The 17,377-nt window shown below is 39.2% G+C and overlaps 1 protein-coding gene and 1 pseudogene across 2 annotated transcripts in view; both read left to right on the top strand.

Moving 5' to 3' along the window:
• Positions 1–11,065, top strand: part of LOC149112683 (uncharacterized) — a 66,777-nt gene extending 55,712 nt beyond the window's left edge. Inside the window, exons 4-6 of the mRNA XM_089289357.1 lie at positions 3,130–3,255; positions 3,593–3,715; positions 10,923–11,065. Coding sequence (XP_089145483.1) covers positions 3,130–3,255; positions 3,593–3,715; positions 10,923–11,065 — 392 coding nt within the window. The remainder of the gene's footprint in view (positions 1–3,129; positions 3,256–3,592; positions 3,716–10,922) is intronic.
• A 3,142-nt stretch (positions 11,066–14,207) lies between these two features.
• On the top strand, positions 14,208–16,459 carry LOC149112682 (uncharacterized; annotated as a pseudogene). Its single transcript, XR_016207140.1, has 2 exons — positions 14,208–14,744; positions 15,148–16,459. The product of XR_016207140.1 is annotated as an uncharacterized LOC149112682 (transcript).
• The last annotated feature ends 918 nt before the right edge of the window (positions 16,460–17,377 follow it).

Here is a 17,377-nt window from a genome sequence, read left to right as displayed (position 1 = left end):
CTGCATATCTGTCAACCTATTATTTGGAGTATGGCCACCATGTTGTGCGACTCAATACCCACGAGCAATACCAGTAGCCATGGTAACCATGAGAAAATCAATTCATGGGTTTCCTTTTTTTTCCTATATGAGTATAGGGCTCCGCTTGGCGGCCGCCGGAGCTCCGCTATAATCAATCAGTGTGCGAGAATTTTCTGAGCTGTGTGATTCTATCAAATATTTTCTTGTTCGTTATCCTTGGTGTTTCTCCAGTTCAGACGAAATTGCGTACTGCGTACGGTGTTTTTATTCGTGAATCAGACATGGAGTAAGGAGCGAGGGTTTTTAAGACGAAAGGGTATTGGGATGAGACAAGGGTGGTCCACAAACGAGAAGAAAATAATTTTTTCAACTCCAACCCATTCTCGTCCATAGCACACTTTTTGTTTCACTTTCGCGGGAATTAAACCACATCGAACCTGAGAACCTAAGACCGGCTGCGAACAGTCTAACAACAAGAAGGCATATTTTGTGTATGTGGTTTTGTTTGTTGGCAGAAAAGACAACAAACAAAACTACCACTCGACAGGTCATGGGCTCCTCACTCGACAAGTTTGAATAACTGACATCACTTTTGCTCAGCTCAAACGACCCCAGCCGACAAATATCACCTTTTATGGCGAAACTCCGCTCAAGTGGAGCTCCATACCTATATAGGAAAGAAAAGGAAACCCATGAATGGATATTCTCATGGATATCATGGCTAGCGGTATTGCATGTGGGCGCGTGCACACGATTATGAGGATTAAAGTCACGCATCAAGGCGGCCATACTCCAGCTAATAGGTTGACCGAGACATGCAGTCATGATTTACAGCATAAATCTTTGATATTGGACATGCATGTTATGGTTAATTGGCACATGTTAAAACAAGGTATCCGCCGACCAGTATCACGTGACTATATCGCGGGCTCAAGTTTTAAGCTCATTGAGGTCAGGTGTTTTCTTTTTTTTTTTGAGTTGACCGCTGCCCAAAACAAAGGAAAAAGCCATATAATAAACAAAGGGGGATGGGTTTGGAGCTAAGCATCTAAACTTTTTTAAGAACTGGGACGAAATACATAAAAGGCCTGGATAGGGCTCTTGGGCAGTGGTACATAGGCTTCCAAGGGAAACATTTCTCGCCCCAGTGGGATTTACTTGCCACTATTTAACAACTTAGATTATAAACTCGAGATTTCTATGAGGTAATAGTTGACGAGGCCGATGGCCGAATCAACTATCACCTCTTATAGTTCACCACTAAATTTTCTCCGATTCTTATACTATCAGCCCATAGTACCCGTCCGAGGAAAATACCCGGATGGATAGTACTCGCTCGTGAAAATATTTCTGTCAACAAGCGGGCTTATAGAAAATAAAAAATTGAATTTATAAGAGGGTTCTTGTTTGTTTTCTTTTTCGCATTTTACGTTTGGCTTTCACGGCTTTCATCTAAAAAAGTTTCATCTAAAAAAGCTTCGCTTCTCGGGCAAATATTTGTTTTAAGAACATCAGATTTCCGCGGGGGCAACTATCAGCCGATAGTTCCTCGACAGAAACACTCTATTGTTTAAATAGGAATCGAGAGCGAATAATCTAATTGTTTTAGGAGAATTCTAACTGAAATTCACTACAAATAACGATTTCCAATTATTTCGGACGTATTGTTAAACTTCGCCGTCTTCGCGCCTTGGAAAGATCACTCGGATTGAATTGTCGAACGCCTCAACTCCACTTAAAATTCCTCCTTATTACACAACATGAAGTGCCCTTCATGAACACGAGTGAGGCGACGAGAAAGGTCGAGTGACCGAACAGAGAACGGCAAATGTACAAATGTCACGAACCGTACAAGTCATGTAGGCTAGTCAACCCCATTTTACAGTGAAATTGCAGTTGTGTGCGCGCGCATCAATTTTTTTCAATAATTTAATCTAATATAATTTAAGTCAAGAAACCGAAAATCTCCTTCTTAAGACTTCTCTTTAGACTTTTTCTTCAAAGTGTTCCTCCAAAGCTTTGGAAATACGCAAAAACGTCGCCATTTCGGAGACGGCCTCAACTATCATGTCATGCGTGGCATGAAATCATAATCTAATTGTTTTAGTATAAATCTCTATAGGTCGTTGAAGACTTTATCTAAATCCTTGTCGAAAACACAAGGAAGTGGTCCCAGCGCACGCTGCCTCACTAATTACTATCTACAACGGAATAGATAGTGAGTGACGTAGCCAGTCAGAGGAAGGCATTCGTGATAGAACGCTGGTAGATTTATACTAATGCCTGGTAGTGTGCTATCACTCAGCCAATTAGATTGTAGTATTTGCATTACTGTTCAAGTAGAATTCTACTAAATAATAATGATAATAGTTTTCTTTAGCTATATCCAGTAACAACTACTGCCACCTTCGTTTAAAATTTGAGCAAAAGCAAAGTATTCAAGGCGTAGTTGGCAAGATTTTGGTATAACTATGTGCACATCAAATTCACTGTGCAAGGAAGATACATTAACCTTGATGAAATTTGACAAATTTACCTTTATCAACGCTTCATGCGATTAATCGAGGTGGCGCAATTAGTGTTAACAGTTTTTATGTGTTTTAACTGTTGATATCGTCAATGGATGTCGCTGTAATAACGGCTATTTTTGTTCTTTTCTTTGAAGAATGCTTGTGTAAAGAAACCTTGCCAGAACAACGCAACTTGTCAGGCCGGTTTCACAGACAGAGATTACCAGTGTTTGTGTAGTCCCGGATTTACTGGCCATGACTGTGAACACGGTACTAATACATTCTTTTGTTATCAGTGGTCTTACCCAACTTAGCAATGAAAATTTTGAGGGGCTTAAATATCAAGAATGAGAAGTTATAACAGGGAGTTAGAACTATAAAAGTTGGCTTTCTGTTGCTGCTATCATTATTGTTGTTGATGTTGCTGTTGTTGTTGCTATTAAGACTGCTGTTGTCGGATCTTGTTTAGAAGTTTAACAGTCAGGACATGCCAGGAGATCACACGGAATATAATAACAATTGATCTCTAGTGAGATAATTTAATAGCAATTGTCGTTACGGTACAGATATTCCTTAGGAATCTTTTTTATTGTGTTAGATATTGACGAGTGTACCAACGGAACACACAAATGTGATGTTAACGGTGCTGTGTGTAACAACACCCGGGGATCCTATAACTGCACGTGTAAAGATGGATTTGGTGGAGATGGAATAAGCTGCACTGGTAACTATCTGTAACGCAGTTTGGGTTAATGCATCTCGTGCATCTAGTTGAAACTAATATTCAAAAGCGAGTTATGTTGTTTGCCTCACCAATCCTAACCTGCCGAACCAAACTGATTCAAATATCGCTCTTCTGCCGTGCTTAACTCATCAGTTAGGTTCGGCGCATGAATGGAGCGGCGTTTGGAACGAGCCTTAGTTATCGAAAGTTACTTGATGTGACTTATACGTGAGGAAATAAAATAGTAACAAATGAGACACTATGTCAGAGCGGAAAATTTTGTAAGCACATCATTTCAATTAAACGTTTTCCAGTTAGATTCCTTTTGCTGTTTCAGATATTGACGAGTGTGCCAACGGAACACAAAACTGTAGTGATAATGCTGTGTGTAACAACACCCGGGGATCCTATAACTGCACGTGCAAAGATGGATTTTATGGAGATGGAATAAACTGCACTGGTAACTATTTCTATGTCTTTTAATTTTATGACAGTGAGTAATGACAAACAAATAAACTGGACAACTTACACGACCCACTATAAGTGAAAGACAATTATAATAAAGTTTCCACATAACACACGCTCTGATTGGCTGAAACAGCGTGCTTTATCAGAGAACAGAGCACGGATTAATGACAGTAAACTGGCTTTCAAATATTTGCCTCGGAATTTTGACAAATTTGACCCAAATTAAACATCCCCTGTGATTCAGACAAACGCAATGGAAACGAGCTCTATGTCTACAGTAAATATGGCTCACGGAGGCCATCGTTAGCAACAGAAGTGTGAAAACTGTACCAAAATAACAAGTTTTGCTAGATTCCCGCCGACAAAACACATAGCGAAATAAACAAATTCTCAAACTAACCAGTGCTTCGATAAAAGACATTACATTTGTTACGAAGGCGGAAATTATACTAAAGAAGTAAAACAACGACAGAAAACAACAATTGAGCTGTCTCTGTTTATGATGAGAAGCTTTATTTTAGTAAAAATGCTCAATTGTTCAAAACAACACTTACATGTAGTGTAGTAACGCTCATTTTCTGGTCATCTCAGCGAAGTGAACCGACGAGTGGTCAGCTCAAAGCTTGCTCTAGGTATTTCTCCTCTGTGCTCGGAGTAGAACCAGTGGGAGTAGTTTAGTCTTTCTAACTTTTATGCTAGTTCGGGCAATCTTGCTGTAAGCGGCTGCAAACCGTAAATAACTGTAGCTCCTTTCAAATTCAACTCAGCATTTCGCATTTTCATCCGCAAGCGGCTCCTGGTTTCGTAATTTCCATTGAAAAAGTGCACGCTTTCATGAGCCACAATACGGCCGAATTCCTCTGGACTACAAACTGTTACCTGCCTTTAGATTCTTATTTGAAAATTAACTAAAAAGCGACGGAACTTTGAAAGCATCGTTCTTCTCTCGAAAGCCGCTCGAAACTACTCGAAACTGAGAGCTTCGCTGAAGTCCAGTTTGTTATTGACAGCTGTCGCTTCGTTAGCCAATCAAATTATTTGAACAATTCTAACAAGGATTGTGATTGGCTTATTTTAGCGTGCTTTATCGGAGAACAGAGCACGGCTGACGCCACTTTTACTTGCTTGGAAAATAAAGTTTGGTTTGAAAATTCAGCCTAATGCGTGGAGAAATTATTGGATTCTTTATCATAAAACAAATAAAGAAGCCTCGACTGTGCTTTGTCCTGTTGTAAAGCACTTAGGAAGCAGTAGAGCACTCAAGAAGTGGGGAAAAACACTAGACTTCGTCTCGTGTTTACCCCTACACCTCTTTCGTGCTCTACCGCTTCCTGCGTGCTTTACAACAGAACAGAGCACAGTCGAGGCTTCTTTATTTGTTGAACAATAAAAGCGGCTTATTGATCTGTATGCCTTTGGCTCGCCATTAGTAATAATGAAACAAACAAGATATACAAGAAGAACTTGTATGTAGTTGTTTTTTTTACTTCCATTCTATTTTACACCTGAAAACATAAGTTGAGGGAACTTATGGGTTGAAGCTTCTTTTGCCGCAATTTTTCGATGTCGTGAGACTGTCACAAAATGTAGAAGAAATAAGATTTTTTTTTTTGAAAAAAATTTTTGAAAGAAATGTCTCAAGTGCTTCTTTTCACCCTATTTATAATTGATAGGAAAATACTTAGGTGGATATTTCTTGTTAATTTGAAGTTAGGTTAAGACAGAACAATGGCTTTTGTGTTTAAGTGGATGTTCATGAAATGGCCAAAAATCGTTAAGTCCTATGTAAACAGTACGCCAGCACGGAAAAAGGTCCCTAAACATTTTGTGGCTTTTTTGAGAACTTTAGTGATTGCTCTCACTATCCATGTAAGAATAGTGTATATTTGCGGTTGCCCAGTACAGATATTTGCCATCAGTTAAAGACTATTCACAGTTACGCTAAACAACATGTACTTCTCCTTCAATGGTCACGTTTTCCGACAAAAAGAAGGCCTACCTATGGGTTCTAACATCTCAGGTATTCCCGCCATCCTATTCATGGACAGACTGGAAACCATCGCCCTCTCTTCACACTTATCTATAAGCCCCTACAGGAGATACGTTTACGATATTTATCTCCAGACAACTGGCGAGGAAATGACAGACCAATTCTACTATACAATGAACAATCTGTACCCTGCATTAAAGTTTGAAATTGAGAAACCAGAAATAACACCCAAAGGCCTCTCACTATCACTACTTGATTTCAATGTCACCATCTCCAAAGACGGCAAAAGCTCCTTTGACTTTTACAAAAAAATAGCACAGAAACCACTCTTCGTTCACCACCAATCAGCAATACTGGAAAAGTCAAAGATCAACTTCATTCGTAATGAGCGGAAACGTATCGACGATAAATGCTCTACAAAAACGACAGCCACAAAGCATCAAAACATGTTTGACGACGTCCTCCGTCGTAACGGGTATCCTGAAAGCATTATAGACAAAACTAAGTACTCCCAGAACCATCAGAAAGACCCTCGACCTCTCAACACAGAATGGTCGTACCTGAAGATCCCATATATCTCCGAACGTCTCAACTACAGGATCACCAACATTTTCCGAAAAGAGGGTATACCAGTACGGGTCGCGCACAAGTCATACACGAGGGCCAACTGCCCTATCTCCAGCACCAAATTATGCTTATTACGCAACGCTGTTTACCAAATCACGTGTAACAACTGCAACCAATATTACATCGGGAGCACTACACGCTTTATCAACGATCGTGTACGAGAACACCTGAACAATGACAACTCCTCCGTAAAGAAACACATTTCAAAGTGCCAAAATAAAGTCCACAAAGGCATCGAAATCAAGACCATTGTACTAGAAAACGACCCCGCAAAACTACGAATGTTCGAAGCGTTTTATATACGAAACTACAAACCTGCCCTCAACTCCCGATAGGAATGCAGCGAATTCGCGGACCTTTTATTCTAATAATTATTTTAACATATCTAGAGACTCTTTGTACTTTGACACTCGCTCATTACATCATATCATTCGTTTTTATTCATATTTGTATCTTATTTGCCTCATGCATTTTACCCCCCACATTCTTTCGCTTTTCACACGTTTGTACTTTACATCTGTATATAAGCCTTACGCGGAATATATTTTTTTTATCCCTGATTATGCCGTAGATCGGCGAAAGCTTGGATTTTTAAAAAGATTTTAATATCATTTTACAGTAGTGTAAGGCCTCAATTGAACTTTTACCAACTATTCACAACACTACGCTATATGCACCTTACTTAAGATGGAGCCACGGAGAGAAATCAAATTGTCTAGTTCAAATTAGTATCTGTGCTTTGAGACTGGTAATAGTGGAAAATGATCCAGTGGATTTCATTCACGTGGCCCTTCTTGTTGTAGAAATACTAAACCAAAGACAGCTGATCAAATATGCATAAATTAGTGACAAACAACCATTTTAGGAGGGGTCCCCCTAACGTGAAGGGAATAAAATATTTTGACCTAATTTTTTACCATAATCATTTATTCACCAAACCCGCGAAATCGGTGATTTGAGCTGTATCACCTCCTGCCTGGTTCTGCCTGGTTTTCTCACGGACACACTCTTAATTTGTACTCTGCTCGAATATATTAAAGACCTTTTCTTCTGATATTTAGTGGAAAATCGTCGTGGCTGTTATTAAAACTGCAAATTTAGCCGAGAAATTATCAATTATGTACAACGTGCCGATACATTCTCTGTAATAACGTTCCCGTACATGCGCTGTAATTAAACAAATGGCTCAAACAGCGTGCTTAAACTGCAAATTTAGCCGAGAAATTAGCAATTATGGACAACGTGCCGATACATTCTCTGTAATAACGTTCTCGTACATGTTCTGTAATTAAAGAAATCACGCACTCTGATTGGCTAAAAAAGCGTGCTTAATCAGAGTACAGATGCACAGTAAGCTGAATTTCAAGTTTCGCAATTGTAAAAATAACTGCATAGAAGCCATTGTTGACACATATAGTGTTAAAACTGTACCTAAAATAACGAGTTTTGCTACAACCCTGGTCAAAACATCATGGGACAGTTATGAAAATCAAGGGAGAAAATTCTTTTGTCCCACCCCCCAAGCAATGTTGAGTCTACCGAAAATGACTTGAATGCCTGACATCAACATTGCATCGGGGGGGGGGGGGGGGGGAGGGGGAGGGGGAAAATACATAATTTTTACGGGATATGGCCTTTATGTTCCAAGAGTTCTGGCCAGGGTTGTAGATCCCGCCGGAAACAACGGTAACCACGTAGCGAAATAAATGAGTTCTCAATCTAGCGAATGCTTGGATAAAAGACATTATATCGGATTATATTTATTATGAAGGCAGAAATTATACTTTATAGATGTAAAATAATGACAGAAAACACTAATTGAGCTGTCTCTGTTTATGATGAGAAGCTTTATTTTTGTAAAAACGCTCAAACAACACTTACACTGAGTGTAGTAACTCTTTATCGCTAAACAGCAGTCTCCGGTCATCTCAGCGAAGTGAACCTCAACAATAACAACGCTTACCCGATGAGTGATGAGTTGAAAGCTTGCCCTGATATTCTATCCTGTACTCGGAGTAGAAACAGTGGGAGAAGTTTAGTCTTTCGAACTTTGACGCTAGTTCGGACACTTGCTGCTAAGTAGCCGTAAATAACTGTAGCTCCTTTCAAATACAGCAGAGCATTTCGCATTTTCATAAGCAAGCTTTGAGTTCTTTGCTTTTTTTATTTCCATAGGAAAAGTGTACGTTTTCATGAGCCACAATGGGGCCGGATTGCTGTGGACTAGAAACTTTTAGATCCTTATAATTTTTATATTAAACTAAAAAGCGAACTTTGAAGCGATCGTTCACTCTAAACCGAATGTTCAGTTTATTCAAGTCCAGTTGGCGATTGACAGTTGTCTTGTAAGCCGATCAAATTATTTTACTAGCTTATTTTAGTGTTCTCTATCAGATTACAGATGGAAGCTTAGCTTCCAGGTAATGTGGGATATCACTCCAGATAGGAGAACATTTGTTTTCCAATGTTAGTGCGAAGACATGGTTTACAGAAATTTGGCTTCAATGCATATCTTGTGTAGTGTGAAATGGAGAGCACTTTCTGTGTAAGCTCCAGACGTAGCTGGAAAAGAGCATTAATCTTAGGACAGTATTTTGTTTGGATTGCAACTTTTTCAGCTGCATTTTGTAAGCACTTCCCCAAGCCATTATAGAACATGATAGATAAGGGTATACTAGGTTATAGTAACGTTGCTCTAATAGAAAGATAATACCTTAGTTTTGAAATGACACCACTATTTGATGAAATACCAGAGCAGAATAAGGGATGTTATATTTCCAAGATAATGACACTTAAATGTCTTCTTTTCCCCTTTCTCCTGCTTCTCTTATTTTCTGCAGTGAAGCCACGGTCCGTTATAATTTGTGAGAATCTCCAAGGAAAAATAAGCTGCCCAAACGGAAAAATAATCGACGTGCTGAACGCGAACTATGGCAGGCTGGACCGGCATACGTGTTTACATGACAAAATGAGCAACATAAACTGTCGTTCCAGCAATTCTCTAACACGTGTGCAGGATAAGTGTAACGGCGAAACCAGTTGTGAGTTACGAGTAAATAAAGAACTTAAATACTTGTTCGGTGACTATCCATGTCGTGGAACGTACAAATATCTGGAAGTCAAATACAGATGCCTGGAATATATCAATTTATGTAAGTGAGGAAACGATAAAAATGTGTCTGAGTTATGCATCACACTGCTCCTACAGTAGGCAATGTTTCATGACCTTGGCTCGCCAGTGCTGTTATGACACGCGCTGCATAAAACGTTGCTTAGTGTTAAATCCCTAGGCAACTCATAAAAAATCATTTGCGCTGTTGCCGTCAGTTTTGGCTAGGGAACATGATTCTACTTCGTGCAACTGCGTTTGTTGCAACAAAAACGTCGCGAGACTGGAGAGACTGGTGAGTAAATAAGTATTAGATGAGCCATGTGTAAAATTGAAATATCTGGACATCAAATACAGTTGTCTGCAATATGTACTTAAGCGAGGTATTCGAATTCTGTGATGCATGTGAGTAAGCGGCGAAAATTGCCCTTGCTTAATAATAACAAATGTTCCGTTCAAACGTACAATTTAACGTTTCTAAGATTTACTGAGGCATGTTCTTAATTTGGAGTAGTGAATATCACCTTTATGTTGCGTCGATCGAAAAACGCGTAGTGTAAATCCTTAGTTGCATTCGCATTCATACGATTACCTACACCTATTTATTGATCTTCTTACATGGAAACATTTCATTATAGTTCCAAATTGAACTATTCGTCTCTCTCTCTTTTTTTTAGACATAGACGAGTGTACCAACGGAACACACAAGTGTCATGTGAATGCTGTTTGTAACAATACCGCGGGATCCTTCAACTGCACGTGCAAAGATGGATTTAATGGAAATGGAATAAACGACTGCACTAGTAACATTTATAAACATCCTGTACATTGGTCTGACGAAGGTCTGATGCTCGAAACATGGGCTTTACATCTTTAAGAGGCGGTTAACTGACCTTAATCGTCTTTCAGGACTTCCATTTGATAAATGGCTGAGTGTCTCATTTGATCACCTACACAGTACAAAAGTTTCTTTAGAAACTAAAAACGGTGCCAATTTGCAATGGCATTTGCATGCTTTAGAGTTCAAATTCGTTTTGTTGTTTTAGATGAAGACGAATGTACTAGCTGGACACACAACTGTAGTGTTAATGCTGTGTGTAACAACACCCAGGGATCCCATAACTGCACGTGCAAAGATGGATTTTATGGAGATGGATTAAACTGCACTAGTAACTATCTGTAACACAGTTTAATTCTTATGTTCGAGTTCTGTTGCCGTCATCCTCCAATAGCGCAACTCCGTACTCCGCCTCGTCTTTGCTCTGACGAAGGACTAATGCTCGGATAAACGCCAGCTGCACAAACTGTCTACGGCGGTTTATTTACCGGCTTTATCAACTTCAAGCTGCTTTATAGCTATAAGCGTCTCCATTCACACTGACCTTTCTTCAGAAGCTAATAATAACTGTGCTTATTTATAATGACACTTATTTCCTTCTTTGTTTTTTAAAATTTCCTTCTTTGTTGTTTTAGATATAGATGAATGTACCAACGGAACACACAACTGTAGTGCTAATGCTGTGTGTAACAACACCCGAGGATCCTATAACTGCTCGTGCAAAGATGTATTTCATGGAGATGGAATAAACTGCACTGTTAACTATTGCTATATGTAATGTTTTTTTGATTAACCACGGCGAGAAATTACAAGCCTGCAAATTGGACAATACACAAGACGCACTGCAATTGACAAATACAACTTGACGGCCTGATTTGAATGGATATTTACAAGTGCGAGCTGGAGACAAGCCGTTGTTACTACCTGTAAAAACCAGATATGGCAGATCAGTTACCGGTTTTGATCTTTGAAATAATTAGCTCTTTATCTAAGCGGCCGAGTCTGTTTATCAGAGTGGATCATGGCGCTACGTCATGTTCAGATTATGGCGCATGCGTGTTGATGCCCGCTGTAATTGGGGACGATGACTAGGCGAGTGGAGGCCAAGTTACCACTCTATCGCAGAAGTGGGGCGCTTTCCATTCAATCAAAAAATCGGGAACTTTCCAAACGGGTAATGACGGTACGGAAATTGCTATGGAAAGTTTCAGAAAAATGCAAATATTTTTGAATTTCAGGCAGGATGTTACTAAAACGCGGACTCGGGGTCGGGGTCTCTTTTTTATATTTAACTTTTTTTTCCTTTCTTTAATCTTTCTTTTTAATGTCCTTTTTCTTTCCTTTTTTTTAACCCAAAATTCCAATTTCTCGCGATTTACATCAGCAGTGCATCATTGCAATATTTTCGCATCTAATGAAAATAAGATGCGGTGGATCTCATTTTTTCACATCATCTCAATCAATCCGCGTCACATTTCAGCCAAGACAGTCGAATATAAAGGCTGCACAAATGTATTTTCTAATTCAGCGCGCTGATTTCTGCAAGAAAGTCAACGAGTTAGTCGAGTTAGTGGAGAATTAAGTGATCCACCATCAGATCAAATAAGTCTCTAAAAATAATTCGTCTCGAAAGCTTAGTACATACACTCGCTGCAGCTCTATTCTGGCAGTTCCGTGAATTGACTACGTCATACTCTCGCAAGAAAAGAAGCGAGGAAAAACAGGTTTGTTTACCTTGAACTAACAATTTCGTGAACTAGAATAGGCAAAAATTACCAGAAACACCCCCGCCGCCTTCCATGAGACCCTGGGAACGAGATTGCTATAGATCATTTTGACTGTCGCGCAATGAAAAAAATAAATCGAAAACCATTCGGTGGATGAAGTCAAGAAAATGCGATTTTATAAAAGATAAATAAAGGAAAAGACTTCTACAAGTTTTAGGTCTGTGCGTTATCCCATACTTCAGATATTTGTCGATAGGTTTCGCACAAATTTACAGCTCAGTATAGAGCCGCCATGTTGGCGAAGCTCTGCAGTACACCAATTGCAATATGGCGGCCGGAAAATAGTGTAAAGGTCACTGACTATATTTACTGCAAAAACATATGTTTACATAAAAACTTTTCCTAATACTTTTACTTCACAAATGGCTAAAAATCACGAAGTAAGTATATATTTATCGACAAACGCGATCGTAGCTCTATGTCACGCACCGCCATAAACCTGAAGTTCAAAATGCACTGGTTTCCAAACGAAGGACGCTGATGAGCTAAAACGTTGTCATCAATATACATTTTGCACCTCTTTTGCCTGATGAGGATAGAGACTCTGGTGGCTGTTTAGTTTTGAATCTCGGAACTTTTTGACGTCACGTGAAAACAATCTATACTAAGCTTTCGAGACTTATTTTTATAGACTTAAAGAGCAGATCCCTTAATTCTCGACTAACTCATGGACTTCCATTGAAGAAATCGGCGCTGAACTAGGAAAGAAATGTGTGCATCTTCTATATTTCACTGTCTTGACTGTCTTGACTGAAATATGACGCGGGTTGTTTGCGGTGATGTACGTAACAAATTTCAGGCATGCGAACTATTCAACCGAAAATTCAGGGAATTTCGGAAGAAAAATTAAGTGGAAGGAAAATACTCATTGAGGAATTTTCTAAGATTTGGATATACCTCGCGAGTTCGTCGTCTTTCCGGGAATTCCGGAAAATGCTGTTCCTTTTGTCACCGAAAATTTCCGGAAATTCAAAAGGTTGTTTTTAGTTGAATGGAAAAGCACCCCAAGCTACCCGTTGCTTCTGTTTCATAACGAGACTTGGCTTTGACCTGGGCCACTATCTTCAAGCCAATCAAATCATTTTCATATAAAAGTTTTTGAACGAGGACTCGTTTTGAAACAGAGGGGCAAGGTAATTCGGAAATAGCCAATAGCTAAATTTCTAGTTTCAGGCTCTTTTTTTTTTTTTTTTTTTTTTTTTTTTTTTTAATTCTGGATGGTTTCCGTCAATAACGAGTCGGATTTTCCCGTTGTTAAAGACGACACAATAGACCAATAAATTTGAGACGTAAACCTCGTTCTTCAATTGATTCATATCACGCGACTTTCCCTCTGACAGGGTTTCCGTCTCCAAAATTAATTCCGATAGTGTTACCTTTTAGTTGTATTATCCTTTAAAGTTACACTTTTAAAACTGCAACTTCAAAAAAAAAATCTGTACTGTTGGAACAAATCATTCACTCAATTGTTGAAGATATATTTGTGCATTGTAAATGTTTTAATATATTTGAAATCATTTTGGGCTCTTTCCAGGGGCTGTCATTTTGGATCATATTGTAACACCTAGTACCTGGTTGGCCCTATAACCAAAATGAAAACATTACAAAACCTAACAATAAGCCTTTTCCGCGTTCCAACGAACATTGGCGCCAAGATGAGAGTGGAGTATTGTTATGGTGTTATTATTTGTACGCGCTTGAGTGGAACACGGTAAAAATCTATTTTGGCGCACGTAGGACAAAAAGAGGTGACTCTGTGATGTGGTAAATTCAAAATGTCAGTGCATTTTTTTTCCACCTTTCATTACTACTGAGACAGCGCGACGGACTCAGCAGTTATGGCGCTGGTCAGGTCTCGGGTTTAAAGTCTTCTAGATCTCCCTTTCCACGAGCTGGAGTTGGTCTTGAAAACGCCGGGTGAAACTCCTGTTTCTGCCTTTTAAATAGCCCAACCATCCCTGACAAGACCTATTAGCAAGTGGTCAATTAAGATGTTATATCTACATTTTTTTTTTCTCTACTTGCAACAAATTTTGCGTTTTGTCGCATTTCCGTCGTTAGATGGCAATTTGGCGCTAGAGCCACATTTTTTAGGTACATAATTTGTTACCAGCCCTGAGATTCGGACTGTTGATGGTTTTTAATCATCCAGGATTCAGTGCTACCTTTACAAGTCTCGAGGCGAGAGGAGAAGAAGGTCCAACGGAACTTGGTGACCACTATACAGGTCAGGATCATGAAGGTCAAGTTACACTTTCCGAAGGTATTCAACAGTGGACTGTGCCGTACACTGGTCAATACAGAATAGAAGCAGTAGGAGCAGCAGGGGGTATGATAAAAACCAGGACAGCGCCCAATACAGAGGAAGAGGTGCGAGAATAGTAGGAACTTTCAGCTTATCCAAGGGAGAAATGATTGGAATTCTTGTTGGTCAAGAAGGAGGAATAAGGAACAACGGTTGGAGTTCTGGAGGTGGTGGAGGAACATTTGTAGTAAGAGAAAGCAATATGCCTTTGATAGTGGCTGGAGGCGGAGGAGGCCTCATAGCTGCAACATCAAGATACCAGGGATGTGATGCCAGCACAAGCACGTCAGGGAATCCTGGACACAAATCATGGTCAGGAGGCAGCAATGGACGCGGCGCAATGAGTGGTGATGATAGGCCGTCAGGTGAGAGTAAAAATGACAATAATTATATTCACTTCACCAAAGCTAGTTGCCAACAACACACATTTGATTAGCAAGAAGTCGATTCATCGGCTTTAAATATCTATCTCAAAACTTTCTCGATGTTTGGCAAAAGCAATTTTTCATCGGCAGTTCAACTTTAACTGTCGAAATACACTTTTCAGTCTTCGGAAGTTGTCGAAAATTTGGTTGGCAGTAACAACAAAAGCAACTATTCACTTGTAATTGAAAGGTACACTAAATACAGTTTTGTAACCCTCCTTTTTTAATGGCGTGTGGGCAGCCCAGATAATCTTTTTAGGCAAACCTCCATTGTACGACACTGCTAAATTTAGAATCGTTAAATATACAAATGGGAATGAGTCAGCTTATTTTATTTTTTCAGGTGGTGGCGGCGGTGGTTTTTACTCCAGTAGAAGAAGTGGAACTGAGAAGACCGTTACCAACAAACATTTCTTAATTTCACTCGTTCTCATGGCTCTGGTGGTTTTGGTGGGGGTGGTGGTGGGGGTTGGGGTGGAGGGGGTGGTGGAGGGTATTCCGGGGGTAGCAGTGGGAAATTTGTAGATGATTCCTGTGGTGGAGGGGGAGGTTCTTATAATGTTGGAAAAGATCAGCAAAATGATTGCTGTTATAATACAGCTGGTCACGGCTTAGTAACCATTACGTTATTGTAGAAAAATAGAAAACGAGCTGCACACAACAGCGTTATGTAGCTGTAATTATATTTGTTATAGATTGTTTTAACTGGCCGACTTTAATTCGTCCTCACCATTGATAATTACTTAATTTGATAATTAAATAAATTCCCTGCTAACAATGTTTTTTTTTTTGGATATATTTTTTGTGTTGGCGCATTTACTTGCAATCAATTTAATCAAAAATCATCGTTTATACCAGGATCTAGCTAGGCATATGATCCGAAGGGGATTACTCGCTACAGGTAAAATACTTTTTCCATTAAGTCTGAGAGTAAAGTATTTTGGCATATCTCCGTTTTGTACGTTTAATTTTTATATAGATTATTTGCAACCGTGGAGTTTTCGACAGTTTCAACGTTCTCCAAAAAAATAAAATGGGTCGTTTTCTTTTGACCAGTCCACATAAGCCGTGTTTACTTGGTCTGGTAGGAGATACTTAACTAAAAATAATAATTCGTGCAGACCTGCTGGTCGGTCGATACCACGTTCTAGCTAGCGCATAAATACATGTAGTCTTCATGATTTGTTTGGCATAAAGTAACATCTCTCTTGCAATATGGACGGAATAGTACCAATCTACCTAGCAACACTTTTTAGGTTTCCTTTGCAAACAGCATGCATAGGTATTACGCTGGCTGTTTTGGGATTGATGTTAGAGTAACGTTAGTGACTTTGTTTTGGCAGTTGGTAACGGTAATGAAGTGCAGATTTTCTTAAGATATAATATTTAATAACTTAAAATGGATCAAAAATCAAGTTCGCATGAGGAAATTATTCTTAGTGAACTCCAAAAATGATGCAGTGTGAAGTCGAGCAATATAAATGGGTTATTGACCAAGCGTGAGGTCAAGATAGCTGGATATTGGCCAAGTTCCTTTCTGCGTGTTTATGGAACGAGGAGGAGTTGAGGTCCATATATAAACACGCAGAAATGAACGAGGTCAATATCCAGCCATCTTGACCGAACAAGCTTGATAAATAAAGGATTTATTATATGGAAAACTGAAGGAGCATTATTTTCTTACGGGAAACAGCGGGTAATTCCGAGTGGACAAGATAGCGCCAATCACAGCGCCCAGCCATATATATACATAAATTCTCCTTATTGGTCCCTGTGCACTTCTCAGTAGTAGTAGGGAGAAGTTGATATGTGGCCTTAAGACATTAATTTTGTATACAGGTGTCTTTCAGTGCTCATGTTTTGTAGATCGAGTTTGAGACTTTCCAAATTACAAACTGACGGACAAAAGTGAGCAAGAGAACTTAAAGTGGAAAGCTACAAAATATAAGTCAAATCAAACAAACAGGCCTAGAACTTTATGAAGTGATGGTAGAATTTCATTGTGAAGTTAGGTTATTCATTATCATAATTTATAATGATTTAGGGCAAGATGAAACGGATCCTGCGCTGTGATTGGCGCTATCTTGCCCGCTTGGAATTACCCGCTATGCTCTTTGAAATATTTGTTTCCTTTGTTTCACTCGCATGCCTGTAAACTAGCTAAGCTTAATGCTTGTATAGCTAAGTGCATGACCACTATAAATAAGATTTACTTTTTACTTTACTTTTATTTATTTATCTAAGAATCCGTTTAGACCCAGGCATAAACAAGATTAAAAGCTGTTAAGTGTCATTGGACTCAAAATGATCCGTTCATGATGGTTACTTGTAAGTTCCAAAGTAGAAGCTTGTTTTAAACTTTGCATAAGATCTAGGCTTTCAGTTTTTGTTGTTAGTTTTGAACAAATTGTTGAAATCTTTTCCCGCTAAACCGTATAAACGATATATTAACTTGTAACAGCATCATAGCTAGTACTGGAAACTTTGTGTGCAGCTGTCAATAAAAAAAGCTATCCAGTCGTTTGTTTTTGAAATTTCAGGGTGCTGACTTTTGTAACTTCGGTCACTTCAAT

This window comes from Orbicella faveolata, unplaced genomic scaffold, assembly GCF_042242905.1.
Source record: "Orbicella faveolata isolate gen_17 unplaced genomic scaffold, um_ofav_v1 contig_2, whole genome shotgun sequence".
NCBI classification, from domain to species: domain Eukaryota; kingdom Metazoa; phylum Cnidaria; class Anthozoa; order Scleractinia; family Merulinidae; genus Orbicella; species Orbicella faveolata.
Note: the sequence above shows the minus strand (reverse complement) of the source record. Positions and strands in the feature narration are given on the sequence as shown.